The sequence below is a fragment of the Oryctolagus cuniculus genome, chromosome 4 (assembly GCF_964237555.1).
Source record: "Oryctolagus cuniculus chromosome 4, mOryCun1.1, whole genome shotgun sequence".
NCBI classification, from domain to species: Eukaryota; Metazoa; Chordata; class Mammalia; order Lagomorpha; family Leporidae; genus Oryctolagus; species Oryctolagus cuniculus.
This window is the reverse complement of record NC_091435.1, coordinates 5,675,715-5,693,226: the sequence shown is the minus strand read 5'-3', so window position 1 is coordinate 5,693,226 and position 17,512 is coordinate 5,675,715. Positions and strand designations below refer to the sequence as shown.

Genomic DNA, 17,512 nt, shown 5'->3' with positions numbered 1-17,512 from the left:
AAAACATGAGCTGTATGAAAACAAAAGAAACAAGAAAACAAAACAAGGAAAAATATTTCATCATCCTGTGACAAAGCTTAAAGTTACAATTATTGTTTCAAGTTTATCATACACTGGGAAAGGTCCTCATAGATATAAAATTTTAATTAAAGGTGCATAAAAATTATTTAAAATAATTTCAGAGTATTGATACACAAAAGGACTTTGAAGATGAAATTTTTCACTCTTCTGGATAATGGAATTCAGAATTATAGTCTCCCGTGAGGTGAGTGAATCAATTTAGGTTGATCCTAATTTATGAATAGGTATGTTACATAAAGGACTCAGTAGATATTTGAAGAATAAATAAGGAATCACTTTTAAAAAGCAAAATTATAAGACATTTGGAACTCAAAAGCAGCTTGTTCCTTGTAGGAATACCTTTATAGATGCTAACTGCCCTCTCCCATCGTCCCATAGAAGCTTAGATCAATGTAGAGTGTACTATATAGAGTCATGATCCCAGGTCATAAACTCCTGGGACCAGAATTGTTCAGTTTTTTGGGTTTTATTTTTTTTTAGGTCAATGCATCTGTAGTGATTCATGTAGTTCTCCTAGTAAGATCTGGGGCAGCACCCTTTAGTCAAACAATATTTTATAATTAAAATATGACTATTCACACTAGGCAAAATATAGTCCAGCCTCCTAACAGATCAAATCAGGTTTTTGTTGCCAAATCAGTTTTGGAGCCAACGGTTGGTTTCCAGAGCCTCATAAATTTCATATGTGGGTAAGGAATGGTGGAAACTGTAGGACCTAACCATGATGATGTTCCATCGAGATAACCTCCTCCTAATGCCATGAGTAGACTTTCTTTATTGGTGGAGTCTCAGTGTTAGAGAAGGAACTGGGCTTTTCATCTTCTCTGCCCTGGGCCTCACCAGTGGGTGGAGGAGGCCCAGGTGAAATCTATGGCTCCTTCCCGCTACAAAATCCCTAATTTCAGTGGACACAAAAAATGCATAGAGCTTGAGGAGGTTCACAGACACTGGCCTCACATGAGTCTACCGCTAGAAGAAAGGGTAACTGAAGATTCTAGATTTTCCAGAAGTGGCACAAAGGGCCCCAGACACACCTGGTTATCCCGGGCTGGGGGAGACATATGCGAGTGACTGTGACCGTGGCAGACGTGGACCACAAACAGTAGGCTCGCAACTGTGACTGTGGCAGGCGTGGACCACAAACAGTAGGCTCGCAACTGTGACCGTGGCAGGGGTGGACCACAAACAGTAGGCTCGCAAGCACTTCCAACAGTTGACCCGGGATGCTGTGATGGTCAGCGTGGAGAACAGCACAGCTGTTTCTACACCAGAAGTGCTGTCAGATCAAGATGGCCTCACGTAGGAGGAAGGGACTACGGTCTGCACAGCAGGGAGATGGATGGTAGCGCAAGGCACATTCCAGTCTGCACAGACGGGAGTTGATGGAGTCGGGCAGTGTTAGCACCCACAGGGAAATGACATTATTGACAGCCTCTTGAACACCTCTGTTTCAAAAGCCCGTCTTTGCCAGTATGCCTCACCGCACTTGGGGGACATCCTCTTGGGGTGCTGAGCCACGCATTTACTTTTCATTGCCGGTTCAAACCTGGGTTCTTCAGTGGCGATGAAAGGCAAGAAGCCAGTGAAATCCAGGTACTGCTGTGCTCTGTAACAAGGCCACCTGTCACCTGCAAACGGAATGAACCTCACCAGCAGGCTCCGGCACAGCCAGCTGTGGGAGGAGGGGTAGGCAGCCCGTTTAAGCATCTCTGTTATTTCGTAATTGTTCTTAATTTCTGCTTCCTACTTCCTCCTCTCAAAGCTGGCTGGAATGCACATTCACGTTATGAAAAAGACAGTGAGACAGAACCGGTCGCCTCCGTCACTAGTGCGTTGAATGGCCGCGCCGGCTCGACGGGAAAGCCTGCTGCTTACCTCGAGGCTGGGAGCTTTTGCAGGCGTTGCACTTCTTCTTCTCCTCCTTCTTTCCTTTGGCCGCAGGCTGCTCTAAATGGTTTCTCTTCTTGGCTGCCTCGGAGCACTCGGAGAGGAAGTCCTCGGAGTAGTCGCAGTGGGAGCCCAGGCTGCCGCAGGAGCACTGCGACCTGCTGTAGTCCACGCTCCGGTCCGACGCGGCGCCAGGGCTGCCCGCGCGCTCCGCAGGGGCCCCGCTGGGCTCCAGCACCACGCCGCGGAAGTGGTCATCGACAGCTGGCTTTGTGGGGTCAGCCAGAGACACAGCAGACATCCTGATAAAGAAGGGATGTTTTGAAGGTATCACTATTGACGTTAAAATAACCCCTGCTTTACTGTATTCTCTTTAGCTATAAATGGCTAACTAGGAGTGTGAGAAAAACACATTATTTTGAAATATTTTCTAGAAGAATTTGTTTTTATATTATTTCTGCATAAAACATAAGACATCAGAGACCAACTTTGGTGACATAATATTCACAGGTAATTTAAGATCAAGTCCATATGAGATAACAACAACAATCTATTAGTGAATTACAATCTCATTTTTAAAAAAAAATTATTTATTTGAAAGGCAGAGTTAGAGAGAGATCTTCCACCTGCTGGTTCACTCCCCAAATGACCACAACAGCTAGAGCTGGGCCAGGCAGAAGCCAGAAGCTTCTTCCAGGTCATCTACATGGGTACAGGGGAAATTAGTTACAACTTTTTAAAAAATATTTTATTTATTTATTTGAGAAGTAGAGTTATAGAGAGACCGAGAAAGATTTTCCATCCACTGGTTGACTCCCCAAATGGCCACAACGGCTGGAGCTGGGCCTATCTGAAGCCAGGAGTCAGTAGCTTCTTCCAGGTCTCCCACATGGGTGCAGGGGGAATAAGTCACAAGTTAAAAAAAAATATTTATTTTGGGGCTGGTGCTGTGGTGTTGTGGGTAAAGCCGCCATCTGCAGTGCCAGCATCCCATATAGGTGTTGCTTCTAGTCCCGACTGCTCCTCTTCTGACCCAGCTCTCTGCTACGGCCTGGGAAAGCAGTAGAAGATGGCCCAAGTCTTTGGGCCCCTGCATCCGCTTGGGAGACCCAGAAGAAGCTCCTGGCTCCTGGCTTTGGATCAGCACAGCTCCAGCTGTTGCAGCCAACTGGGGAGTGACCCAGCAGATGGAAGACCTCTCTCTCTCTGCCTCTCCTTCTCTCTGTGTAACTCTGACTTTCAAATAAATAAATAAATCTTTTTAAAAAAGATTTTTTTATTTGAAAGAGTTACAGAGAAGTAGAGGCAGAGGTGAGAGAGAGAGAGAGAGGGAGGGAGAGGGAGAGAGAGATATCTTCCATCCACTGGTTCACCCCCCAGATGCTGCAACAGCCAAGGCTGGGACAGGCAGAAACCAGGAGCCAGGAGCTTCTTCCAGGTCTCCCAAGTGGGTGGCAGGGGCTCAAAGCACTTGGGCCATTTTCATCTGCTTTCCCAGTCACATCAGCAGGAAGCTGGATCGGAAGAGGAGCAGCTGGGAGAAGAACCAGTGCCCATGTGGAATGGCAGCATCTCAGGAGGCGCCTTAACCTGGTACATCACAATGCACAGTGCTGTCTCACAATCTCATTTTTATTTTTAAAGATTTATTTATTTATTTGAAAATCAGAGTTACACAGAGAGAGAAAGAAAGAGAGAGAGAGGTCTTCCATCTGCTGGTTCACTCCTCAATTGGATGCAATGGCTGGAGCTGTGCCGATCCGAAGCCAGGAGCCAGGAGCTTCTTCCAGGTCTCCCATGTGGGTGCAGGGGCCCAAGGACTTGGGCCATCTTCCACTGCTTTCCCAGGCCATAGCAGAGAGCTGGATCAGAAGTGGAGCAGCCAAGACTCAAACTGGCACCCATGTGGGATGCCTGCACTGGAGGCGGTGGCTTTACTGGCTACGCCACAGCACTGGCCCCACAATCTCATTTTTAAAGGCTGGCTATTTGCTGGGTTCTTTGGCCCCGATTAGCACTGGAGACAATGAGAGCACTTGGGTAGCGTGGCCGCTGTGTGAAATGCAGAGGTACATGTGGAGAGGCACACCTGCTAAAGATTAGATCACACACTTCAGAGTCAGTAGAAAGCTGAGTATCAAAACTGGCTCCCTAGAGCTAATATCTGTTCTAACATTAAAAGTGATAGTGGGTCCCGGTGATGTAATTTGATCCACTGATTATAAGGTTCTTAAGTTTTAATTCAGGGAACTTCCTTTCTATGCTTTCAACTATTTTTTTTTAGTGTGGTTGCTGTTTTTTTTTTTTTTTTTTAAAGATCTATATTTACTTGAAAGGCAGAGTTACAGAAAAGTTAGAGGCAGAGGCAGAGAGAGAGAGGTTTTCCATCTGCTGGTTCACTCCCCAAATGGCTGCAATGGCTGGAGCCGGGCCAGGCTAAAGCCAGGAGCCAGGAGCTTCTTCTGGGTCTCTCACGTGGATGTAGGGGCCCAAGGACTTGGGCCATCTTCTACTGCTTTCCCAGGACACAGCAGAGAGCTGCATCGGAAGTGGAACAGCTGGGACTTGAACTGGCGCCCATATGGGATGCTGGTACTGTAGGCAGTGGCTTCACCTGCCACAGCACCAGCCCTACTTTCAACTATTTTAGTATGAATCTGACTTCCATGATTATATACTCTGGTGACAAAAGAAGCGATTCAGAAAAACCAGTCTTCGTGGGGAAATCTTCCAGGGATTGGAGATTTGAAGAAAATCCACCAAATGAAAAATTTACATTTCCTTAGAGGAACTGACCATATTTTCAGCTACACTGAAAACGAACTTCTATAAATAATCAGTTTGGAAGAATCAAATTGAAGTTTTTGTCTAATTATTATATACTTATTCAATCTGAAAAATCAAAACTTTATTTGGGAATTGAATAATAATAGTTAGACTTCACAGAAATGTGTGTTTACAACCTAAAAATGAAAAATCTGATGGTGTGATCCTACTTCCTAATCACGGGCATGTGACATTGCACAGTAGGAAGTCCTTGTAAACAAAGTCCTTGACTCAAAAAGTAATTCAAGACCCACATGGAGCCGTTTTTTTTTTTTTTCACTTAGGGTAGGTTTGATTAAATTAAGTGCAACTGAGAGGCCGGGGCTGTGGTGTAGTGGGTTCAGCCGCCACCTGCGATGCTGGCATCCCATGTGGGCGCCAGTTTGACTCCCGGCTGCTCCCCTTCTGATCAAGCTGAATAGAAATGGCCTGAGAAAAGCTGTGGAGGATGGCCCAAGTCCTTGGACCCCTGCACCCATAGAGGAGACCCAGAGGAAGCTCCAGGATCCTGGCTTCGGCTTGGCCCAGCACGAGCTGTAGCGGCCATTTGGCCAGTGAACCAGCGGATGAAAGATCTCTCTCTCTGTCTCCTCTCTGTGCAACTCTTTCACATAAACAAATTTAAAAAAAATTAAGTGCAACTTAGAGTAACTTAAGCCCAGTTTTCACTTGTACATCAGGAATGTTTGAGCCCCCAGAGCAGCTCTCAGAGGCTGCTTCAGGGGTCCACGGAGCTAAGGTGACTCCTCAGCTTTTTAGTCCCAGAATCTTAACAGTCAGTGGGAAAAAATCACGTTTTTAATTTTATTTATTTTCGATTATTTCCCGGTATTGGGCATAGGCAGCATATTGAACTACTGACTGAACCAGGTAACCCGTGTGCCAGCAGGCTGGATGACGGGACTTTCCCGTTGGCTTCACACCCACACTCCCACCTGTGCCCCACGAGCTCTGCGGTTCCAGCTGAAGCTTCTCATCGGGAGCTGGGACCACCCTCTGATGCAGGCTGACAGCACGCACTCTGCCCCAGAACCCAAACGTTCCACACCATGTGTCTAGCTCCAAGGTAGTTCCAGACAGCTGTGGAATTTAGAAATGCTGGATTCTGGGGCCAGTGCTGTGGCATAATAGGTTAAGCCTCTGCCTGTGGCACTGGCATCCCATATGGGTGGTGAGTTACAGGCAGAGAAAGGGAGAGACAGAGAGAGAGGTCTTCCATCCCCTGGTTCACTCCCCAAATGACTGCAATGGCCAGAACTGGACCAATCCGAACCCAGGAGCCAGGAGCTTCTTCCAGGTCTCCCACGTGGATGCAGGGGCCCAAGGACTTGGGCCATCTTCTACTGCTTTCCCAGGCCATAGCAGAGAGCTGGATTGGAAGTGGAGCAGCCAGGACTAGAACCGGCGACCATATGGGATGCCAGCACTGCAGAGGGTGGCTTTACCTGCTAAGCCCCAGTGCTGGCCCTTCTTCACTTTTTTTTTTTTTAATTTTTTTTTATTTTTGACAGGCAGAGTGGACAGTGAGAGAGAGAAACAGAGAGAAAGGTCTTCCTTTTGCCATTGGTTCATCCTCCAATGGCCGCAGTGGCCGGCGCGCTGCAGCCGGCGCACCATGCTGATCCGATGGCAGGAGCCAGGTGCTTATCCTGGTCTCCCATGGGGTGCAGGGCCCAAGCACTTGGGCCATCCTCCACTGCACTCCCTGGCCACAGCAGAGAGCTGGCCTGGAAGAGGGGCAACCGGGACAGAATCCGGCACCCCAACCGGGACTAGAACCCGGTGTGCCGGCGCCGCAAGGCGGAGGATTAGCCTAGTGAGCCGCGGTGCCGGCCCCTTCCTCACTTCTTTATAAAGCTACTGCACAAAGGCATAACATCACTAGAATCTCTTTCACAGCAGCCTACCTCAGCATCAGGTCAAAACAAACCCTATGGCTGGCGCTGCGGCTCAATAGGCTAATCCTCTGCCTGCGGCGCCAGCACCCTGGGTTCTAGTCCCAGTCGGGGTGCCAGATTCTGTCGTGGTTGCTCCTCTTCCAGTCCAGCTCTCTGCTGTGGCCCGGGAGTGCAGTGGAGGAAGGCCCAAGTCCTTGGGCCCTGCACCCGCATGGGAGACCAGGAGAGGCACCTGGTTCCTGGCTTCGGATCAGCGTGGCGCGCCAGCCACTGGGGGGTGAACCACCGGAAAAGGAAGACCTTTCTCTCTGTCTCTCTGTCCACTCTGCCTGTCAAAAAAACAAAAACAAAAACAAACTATGCTCAGGGTCTTAAAGTCTCAAGGTCCCTGCTTTATCAAGAAAGCAAAAAGAGAAACGAGCTAGCAGCACATCCTTCTCCACAGGGATCTAATGTTCTCTCTCCTGAGAGGTTTCTTTGCACAGTTTCTGCTTTTTGCTGTGCTGTGTGATGTGCTAGTCTTCTCTGAAGTACACTGGGCAGTCTGTAATCTCTCCGTGACAAGAAATCTTAGCCCAAATTATCTTATGAGTAATATTAGCCTGTGCTCATTATTTAACCAGTGCTTTTACTTTGTTCAAACTGCTTTCATGTCACCTGCTCCTCGCCACATGGAGGGAACAGGCTCAGGTGGCAGCTTAAGTGACCTTCCAGATCCAGGGACAATGCTTTCTTACTAAGCTCCACAACTGCAAACAACACAAGGGTGAGGACAGCACACAATTTAAAAACATTTTATTTCATTTACATAAATTCCATGTATTTCATATATGAAGTTTTAGGAACAGAATGATACTTCACACCCTACTCTCCCTCCTGCCCACATTCCCATCCTTCTTCCTCCTCTCTCTCCTATTCCCACTCTAATTTTTACAAAGATCTATTTTCAGTTTACTTTATACTCATAAGATTCACCCTACACTACGTAAAGAGTTTAACAAATAGTATGAAGAAAAAAACACTGTTTTTCAACAGTAGAGACAAGGGCTTAAACAATCATCAAATCTCAAAATGTTAATTTTACTCCAATACATTACATTTCAGGTACTCTATTGCTTACCACAGATCAGGGAAAACAAATGGTATCCGTCTTTTTGGGACTGGCTTTTTCCACTAGGTATAATGATTTTCAGTTGTGTCCATTTTGTTGCATAAGACAGGATTTCATTTTTTTTAATCGCTGAGTAGTGCTCCATAGTGTATATATACCATACTTTCTTTAGCCAGTCATCAGTTGATGGACATCTGGGTTGATTCTATATCTTAGCTATTGTGAATTAAGCTGCAATAAACATGGCATAGTCAACTCTTTCATATGCTGATTTTATTTTGTTTGGGTAAATTCCCAGGAGTGAGATTGATGGGTCATACAGTAGATCTATTTTCAGATTCCTGAGGTATCTTCCACAATGGCTGCCCCAGTTTACATTCCCACCAACAGCGGATTAGAGGACCCTTTTCCCCACATCCTCACCAGCGTTTGTTGTTCGTTGATTTCTGTATGAAAGACATTCTAACAAGGGCTAAACCTCATTATGGTTTTGATTTGCATTTCTCGGAGGGCTAGTGATCCTGAGCATTTTTTTCATGTGTCTGTTGGCTGTTCGGATTTCCTCTTTTGAAAAATACCTGTTTAAGTCCCTTGCCCATTTCTTAACTGGGCTGTTTTGTTGTCACTGTTTCTTGATCTCTTTACATATTCTGGTTATTAATCCTTTATCAGTTGTGTAGTTTGCAAATAATTTCTCTCATTCTGTCGGTTGCCTCTTCATTTTGCTGAGTGTTTCTTTTGCAGTACAGAAGCATCTCAATTTGATGTCATCCTGTTCGTCAATTTTGGCTTTGATTGCCTGTGCTTCTGGGGTCTTTTCCAAGAAGTCTGTCTATGCCAATGTCTTGTAGAGTTTCCCCAGTGTTCTCTAGTAATTTGATGGTTATCAGGTTATAGATTTAGGTCCTTGATCCATTTTGGGTGGATTTTTTGTGTAAGGTGAGATCTATGGGTCTTGTTTCATATTTCTGCATGTAGAGATCCAGTTTTCCAGCACCATTTGTTGAAGACACTGTCCTTGCTCCCAGGACTGATTTTAGCTCCTTTGTCAAAGACACAGATAAAAGTTGGTTGCATATGTGTGGATTGATTCTGGAGTTTCTATTCTGGTCTATATGTCTTATTTTGCCAGTACCAGGCTGGTTTGATTATAACTGCCCTGTAGTATGTCTTGAAATCTGGTATTGTAGGGCCGGTGCTATGGTGTAGTAGGTTAAGCCTCCACTTATAGTGCTAGCATCCCATATTGTGCTAATTTGAGTCCCAGCTGCTCCACTTCTGATCCAGCTCCCTGCTAAAGGCCTAGGAAAGCATGTGAGATGGCCCAGGTCCTTGGGCCACTGCACCCACATGGGAGACCTTAAGAAGCTCCTGGCTCCTGGCTTCAGATCAGTCCAGCTGCCCCATTGCAGCCATTTAGGGAGTGAACCAGCAGATGGAAGACTTCTCTGTCTCTCCCTCTCTCTGTAATTCTGCTTCTCAAATAAATATATAATTTGATAATTTTTTTCTACCAAGTCTCTTTAATACCAGTTAGATTTCTTGGTATATTTAAATGATTTTTCTTGTAATCAATTACTAACTTTTGCTTTTATGGAAGATGCAATCACTGTGTAGTTTCAGATCTGCTATAATGAGTTCAAATCAAGGACAACATCACGGTGAAAGCAAAACTACTTTTTCAGTTGCAGTGCAAAGAATCATTGACTATTAGAAAAAGCCCTTAGAGATTGCTCATTTAATTTTAGGATTTCCAGACCTGGCTGGACATCAGATTACTTGGGAAATTGTTCAACCTCATCCAGACTTTAGTATTCAGAATTTCTGAAGATGAGGTTTAAGAATTTGTACTTTATGAAGTTTCCCTCAATTCCAAAGCAGCCAACCTAACTTTACACTACAGAGAGAAATACGGGAACTACTAATTGGCTGCCTACCACTGGAAATCAGTTGGGAGCTGAATATCAGGTCACAATGCTAGATATTTTGATTTCATAGGTCGAGGGACATTGCATATTTTTAAGAAACAGTCACATGATTTTGAACATCATACACTGAGGAAGAATAATGCAAATTATTGATTTTTCATCTTAGAAAATTCCCAGCCTCATTTTAAAAAGATAAAAAACTCCTGATCCTCACTGATCTGATTTCCAAGAATGCCTTTCTGATCTCTTTTTTCTGGAGTACACTGATCCTGGAGCTCACTGCTTCACTTTCCCACTTGCTGTCACCAGACAGTACAAGTTGTCTCTTGTAGCTATAGCTCTCAACTGAAGTGCTCCACCCACAAGGGTGTTACCACTGGTTGTCGCAGGATGCATGGTGAATAATTTGTCCATTTGTTAATGAACTCTAATGCTTGCAAATTGGCTTTTAAAGCTCACATCCAATATTAGGGTCATCCTTCTAATAAACTTTATTCATGACAGATAAATGGAGAAGTTGACAGTTATGTTGTGGGTACACTATGAGGAGGTTTACACTCAGGATGTCAACTTTCAGATCCATTAGTGGACAAAGGTGGCCACCAACTTCAAGGAACACATCTTTTAGAAGCAGTTCAAGCCTGGGCACAGATTCCTTTTGGTTTTATTACCACAAATAAAAAGTTATGGCATGGCATGAAGGTAATTTACCGATTCCTGGTCTAAAACTTTCAAAATGACTAAGATAATGTTGAAGTATGTAGGTGCAAAGTGAAACCATGTCTGGAATTTGTTAAAAAACATAGTTAAAAATCCACAAAAGATACATGACGCAAGTACAGCAAAATTTTGATAATCACAAAGGAAGTGATCGATCTTTACCATTGGTCTAGCCTTAAAACTTTTCATAAGTATAAAAATGGCTCATTATATAATTAAAATATCACTATGAAAATTTCATAAATTTTGCTTTTTATGGGTGTTTTTCTTTTTCACATGCAAATAGTCCATGCTCAAAAACTCCAAATTTAGTACCTTCAGTGTCTTTTCCAGTTAGGGTTGTCTTGTGTCAAATGCAGAAGGAAGTACAATAGAAGAATGTGTGATCAAAATTATCAAAAGACAAAATCTCAAATGGTACAAGGAAGAAAAGCTAGAGGAAGAATGAACATTTTCAAGATAGTCTTGTTTTCACACATCTACTTTTCAAAATGCTACTCTGTTTACTTAAGGGCATTGTCAAAGCTTCTAGAACAGGAAAATTACCATTTTTCATAGCTACACATATCACTTTATTGATTATTTATGCACAGCCTTTTTTTTTTTTTTGACAGGCAGAGTGGACAGTGAGAGAGAGACAGAGAGAAAGGTCCTCCTTTTTGCGTTGGTTCACCCTCCAATGGCTGCCGCGGCCAGCGCGCTGCGGCCGGCGCACCACACTGATCTGATGGCAGGAGCCAGGTGCTTCTCCTGGTCTCCCCTGGGGTGCAGGGCCCAAGTACTTGGGCCATCCTCCACTGCACTCCCTGGCCACAGCAGAGAGCTGGACTGGAAGAGGGGCAACCGGGACAGAATCCGGCGCCCCGACTGGGACTAGAACCATTGTGCCGGCGCCGCTAGGCGGAGGATTAGCCTAGTGAGCCGCGGCGCCGGCTGAGGATCTCATCTATTAAAACATAATAGCTTTATAGCAGTCTCTTAGACTAGAACTTATAGTAACACTTTTGTTTTTAGTGAATCCAGTTGTTTTATAATTTGTTACTATAATTAATATTTAGAATATGACAGGTGATAACTGCTTCAACTGTAAAAGGAGTGATACATAACACTTGTTGAATATTCAATGAAGTTATTACTGATATAGTTTACTAACAGTCACCATTACCTTATTTAAGGAAGCATTAAGAATAAGTATTTTGTTTATTTTTACATATTTATTTGACAAGATGGCCATTGCCCAACAAAATGCATTTACTATCATTAAAGGAAGTGCTTTTTTTTGATGGAAACATCTTCATAAGTAATGTAGTTAAGGAGTGTAAGAAAATAATAACAGAGTAGTATTCAAACGAGTATTTGTCAGCAAGAACTTATATTCTTTGCTTCACAGTATGGTGTACACTGATTAAAGAATTCTACAAGCCCAGGATGTGAAACACATGCTGTAAATAAAAGATATACACAATGCAAAATTTCCAGTTTTTATACAATATAGATAATGACAGAATTTTGCCACTATTTGTGAGCAAGACTATATGACAAGTACTATATGAAAAATCTTGTAATTTATATCCTTTATTTGTATAGTCCTATAAGATAGATTTTTAAAGATGATTTAATATCACTATTTTCTTAGAATTCTACCTATGAAATACATTGAATCTGCCCTCTTTGTATTACCACATTAACATGAGAAATCATGAGAACTGTGTTGGAGTCATTATCATGCATTTGCTGTGACCCTGAGAATCTAATGTATTAATAAATTACTTAAAAAATAACAAAATAAAAAAACTTTTTTTTTTTGACAGGCAGAGTGGACAGTGAGAGAGAGACTGAGAAAGGTCTTCCTTTTGCCATTGGTTCACCCTCCAATGGCCACCGTGGCCAGCACGTGGCGGCCGGCGCACCTTGCTGATCCAATGGCAGGAGCCAGGTACTTATCCTGGTCTCCCATGGGGTGCAGGGCCCAAGCACTTGGGCCATCCTCCACTGCACTCCCTGGCCACAGCAGAGAGCTGGCCTGGAAGAGGGGCAACCGGGACAGAATCCAGCGCCCCAACCGGGACTAGAACCCGGTGTGCCGGCGCCACAAGGCGGAGGATTAGCCTAATGAGCCGCGGCACCGGCCTAAAAAACTTTTTTAAGGATTTATTTATTTGAAAGTCAGAGTTACTCACAGAGAGGAGAGGCAGAGAGGGGCCAGCACTGTGGTGCAGTGGGTTAAAGCCCCGGCCTCAAGTGCCTGCAATCCATATGGGCACTGGTTCTATCCCGGCTGCTCCTCTTCTGATCCAGCTCTCTGCTATCGCATGGGAAAGCAGTGGAAGATGGCCCAGGTCCTTGGGCCCCTGCACCTAAGTGGGAGACTCAGAAGAAGCTCCTGGCTCCTGACTACAAATCAGCTCTGCCGTTGTGGCCATCTAGGGAGTGAACCAGCGGATGGAAGGCCTCTCTCTGTCTCTACCTCCCTCTGTAACTCCGTCTTTCAAATAAATAAAATAAATCTTTAAAAAAAAGAGAGAAGAGGCAGAGAGAGAGAAAGAAAGGTTTTCCATCTGCTGGTTCTTGGCCGGAGCAGCGCTGATCTCACATCAGGAGCCTGGCGCTTCCTCTTCTCCCATGTGGGTGCAGGGGCTGAAGGACTTGGGCCATCTTCCACTGCTTTCCCAGGCCATAGCAGAGAGCTGGATCAGAAGTGGAGCATCCAGGACTTGAACTGGCGCCCATATGGGATGCTGGCACTGCAGGTGGCAGCTTTACCCACTATGAAACAGCGCCGGCCTCAACCTTTATCTTTTAATTAGAGTTTAGGCCATTTACATTCAAGGTTGATAAGTAATGACTTGTCCATGCCATTTTCCCATAAATATTTCTATTGTTTGCTTTGGATTTCCTTTGTACTTTCACTGGAAGTTTTTCTGTCTTCACATTCTTTCATAATGATGACAATGTTTGTGCTTCTGTGTGTAGCAAATCCTTAAGAATCTTTTGTAAGGCTAGACAAGTGGTGACAAATTTTTTCAATTTTTTTCTTATGGAATGTCTTTATTTCACCTTTGTTCACAAAGGAGAGCTTTGCAGGGTACAGTATTCTAACAGTTTTTTTTCCCTTAAGACTTGGACTATGTCTCTCCATTCTTTCCTAGCCTGTAGTGTTTCTGATAAGTCTGCCGTGAGTCTAATTGGTGATCCTCTGAAAGTAATCCAGCATTTCTCTTATGCACATTTTAGAATCTTTTCTTTATGCTTTACTACTGAAAGTTTGACTATAATGTGTTGTGTTGAAGTTGTTTTCTGGTTATATCTATAAGGAGTTCTGTGTGCTTCATGTGCTTTCTCCAAATTGGGGACATTTTCTATAATTATTTCACTGGATAGGCCTTCTAATCCATTCTCTCTTTCCATACCTTCAGGAAGTCCTGTGACCTGTATGTTGTGTTGTTTGATAGTATCTCTTTTTAGTCTGGGTATTCTTTCTTTTGCCTCACCAAGTCTGTTGTTCAGATTTTCCACTGTGTTTTTTATCTGACATATTGAATTCTTCATTTAAATAATTTGAATCTGCCCTCTTTGTATTACCACATTAACATGAGAAATCATGAGAACTGTGTTGGAGTCATTATCATGCATTTGCTGTGACCCTGAGAATCTAATGTATTAATAAATTACTTAAAAAATAACAAAATAAAAAAACTTTTTTTTTGACAGGCAGAGTGGACAGTGAGAGAGAGACTGAGAAAGGTCTTCCTTTTGCCATTGGTTCACCCTCCAATGGCCACCGTGGCCAGCACGTGGCGGCCGGCGCACCTTGCTGATCCAATGGCAGGAGCCAGGTACTTATCCTGGTCTCCCATGGGGTGCAGGGCCCAAGCACTTGGGCCATCCTCCACTGCACTCCCTGGCCACAGCAGAGAGCTGGCCTGGAAGAGGGGCAACCGGGACAGAATCCAGCGCCCCAACCGGGACTAGAATTTTTAATTCATGTATGGATTTCTTTAATTCATGAATTTGCTTCTTATTCCTTCTGAATAATCCTATGATGAACCTTTTGAATTCTGTTTCAGGCATTTCGTCAATCTCCTCATCTTCACATTCTAATATTGAAGTGTTTTTGTGTTCCTCTGATGGAGTCGTGTTGTCTTCCTTGTTCTTGCTTCTTGAATTTTTGTGTTTATTTTTAAGCATTTGTGATAATATTTATTCACTTTTTCCTCTGATGGCCTTTCTCTTTGAACGAGACCTCTGTGGCTTAGTGCGGTGTCTGCTCTTTCAGTGAATACCCAGAGATCTGTGTTTGGTGTGGCCAGGGAGCTCTGGTCATGGCTCCAGGCTGGGGCAACTTACTAGGGTAACACCCAAGTTGGATGTGGTAGATCTCTTTTTAGCAGAAGGGAGAGTATGATGACCTCTGTTAGCATAATCACACAGCACACAGTCTTAATCAGGATTTCTCTTTCCAGACACAATCTACAATGTAGCAGAGACAAGGATCCTTATTTGTGAACCTTTGCATCTGGACTAAGAAGCATCCCAGATGTTGATGCAAGAGACTGACAGGCCCATGACAGTCTTCAGAGCTTTGCTGGTCCTTGTGCCCACCACTCTTGCCCATGAATTCAGCGCCCGACTCCTTCTTCATCCATTATTATAAATACAAACTGCCCAAACAATGGTCGATAATGTGCAGGAATTTGGTTGTTGGCCAGCTGCTGCTGACACAAGCTAGATTTCAGTGATCTCTCCTCCTCAAGCCCTATAAAAATTTCCTCTTCATTTCCTGTTTCCCACCTTAGAACACTCCTTGGAGAAGGCCTACACCACCATTTTTAGATAGAGGCTCAATTTGAGAGCTTTTTCTTTTCACATTGCATCCACAAATTAGCCAACAGCTATAATAGTGGAAGAGTGCAAAGGAGTAGAAGGTGACAGGCAGTTTGAATGTTGGCAGGCTTGGGTTTGCATCTAGATCTGTGTGTCACTTAACTGCTCTTGGCCATCTGTAAAATGTGAGTAGCAGCATTGATTCTGTAGGGTAATTAAAAGTGGAAATGAGGTAGTGTTTGTGAAAATACCTGTCACATGGTGGGGCCTCAACCAATACTAGTATGCCCTCTTGGAAAAGTATTTCTGGGGGCCAGCGCCAAGGCTCACTAGGCTAATCCTCCGCCTTGCGGCGCCGGCACACCACGTTCTAGTCCTGGTCCGGGTGCTGTATTCTGTCCCGGTTGCCCCTCTTCCAGGCCAGCTCTCTGCTGTGGCCAGGGAGTACAGTGGAGGATGGCCCAAGTGCTTGGGCCCTGTACCCCACGGGAGACCAGGAGAAGCACCTGGCTCCTGCCATTGGATCAGCAAGGTGCGCCGGCTGCAGCGTGCCAGCCTTACGGCCATTGAAGGGTGAACCAATGGAAAAAAAAAAAAAAAAAGGAAGACCTTTCTCTCTCTCACTGTCCACTCTGCCTGTCAAAAAATAAATAAATAAAAAAAGAAAAGCATTTCTGGGACAAACATAAGGAATGTCATGGGCACTGCTGGTGTCTTCATGTGAGAGATGCAACCAAGATTCATGGTTTCCCCATCAACTGCTTTATCAGGGACAACTGTCTGAATAATCCTGACAGACTGAAAACTCCAGATGCAGAGACAATGTCTTGTCCCTGTGTAACTTCAGGCCTAGCACACTGCTGCCATGGATGACCACGACCCTCACCATCATCATCTGTTCGCCAAGCAAAGCAGCAGCTCCACTTTCATTAGCTTGCTTAGGCATGACAACCTTCCTGTGAAACAGGTGTTATTAACTGTTCTACAGATGAGTGATCTAAGGCTCAGAAAGGTTAAGTAAGTTGTCTAAGGTCACACAGCCAGTGAGTGGGAGAAATGAGTTTCTTGGCCAGTTTGCCTTTAAAGTTCTTTTCACTACACCACACTGCTTGACCCAAAATAAAGATAACTTGACCCAACCCACTAATGATGGTAACATTAAAATATTGTTAAAACCTGGATTAAGCCTAAGAGAATTCCTTGCTATTTGGCTTTTCAATGTTTTATTTCTATCCTAGGCTCTACTTATCCCTTAATCTTTCAGGTTACTGTCTACCCTCGGTACGTGACACCACAGAAACAAGGGGGATATGAGGACCAGAAAGCTATGGCAGAGCGGTGCTCTCCGCTTCCCAGGTTAGAATGCTGAGTGCTCAGAAAGTGACTGCCTCCACCTATGATTCCGTTTTTTTCTAAAGGATTCCCTCTGAATTCATATGCTCACAAAAAGCTAACATGAGCTTTTTTTTTCCTTTCTAAAATGAGCTTTAGTTGCTCATGTTTGTTAGAGAGCTAGCCATCCTCGTCTCAGAGTTTAATAAAAATTTATGAAATGGGGAAAAAAGCAAACAATTCAAGTGGAAAGCCATTAGAGACACATAAGACTTAATAAACAAGACTCTCTAAATCACCTCACTCCCAAATCAGATGAAAATGCACCCTAATGGAAGGCCTCATGGCGTAAGCTGTAAGGAAGGTGGTGGATTTGAAGGTATTATTGCTCCCTGCTCTGTGGATTTGCAAGAGCCATAAGCCTCTATGATGGCTGAACTGTCCCCTTAAGTACCATTTCCTGTGGGTCTCTGTAAATTACAGAATTAAAAAAAAATTTATTTATTTGAAAGGCAGAGCCACCTAGAAAGAGGTGGGTGGGAGAGAAAGAGCGAGTGAGCGAGCAGTCTTCCATCTGCTGGTTAATTCCCCAAGTGCTCTTAATAGCCATAGCTGGCTCAGGCAGAAGCCAGGAGCCAGGCACTCCATCCAGGTCTCCCACACTGGTGACAGGAACCCAAGCACTTGAGCCATTGCAGGGTGTGCATTAGCAGGAAGGTGGACTGGAAGCAGAGGCAGGAGGGACCCCAGACACTTTGATAAAGGAGCCTAACCTGCTGCACCACAACCTGTCACTTGCAGATTTTTAAAGCTGGAGTTGGGGCCAGCGCTGTGGTGCAGCAGGTTAACACCCTGGCCTAAAGCGCCGGCATCACATATGGGCGCTGGTTCGAGACCCGGCTACT

At 44.4% G+C, this 17,512-nt stretch overlaps 1 protein-coding gene across 5 annotated transcripts in view; it reads right to left on the bottom strand.

Moving 5' to 3' along the window:
* LCA5L (lebercilin LCA5 like) overlaps positions 1-17,512 on the bottom strand; it is a 50,381-nt gene that overhangs the window by 19,112 nt on the left and 13,757 nt on the right. For 4 of the 5 annotated variants that reach the window (XM_051833557.2, XM_051833563.2, XM_051833558.2 and 1 more), the window contains exons 3-4: positions 1,957-2,270; positions 1,563-1,709 (exon numbers count right to left, since the gene is read on the bottom strand). In XM_051833557.2, coding sequence (XP_051689517.2) covers positions 1,563-1,709; positions 1,957-2,269 — 460 coding nt within the window. In that variant the 5' untranslated portion in view covers position 2,270. The remainder of the gene's footprint in view (positions 1-1,562; positions 1,710-1,956; positions 2,271-17,512) is intronic. The other variant, XM_051833560.2, reaches the window with a different exon arrangement.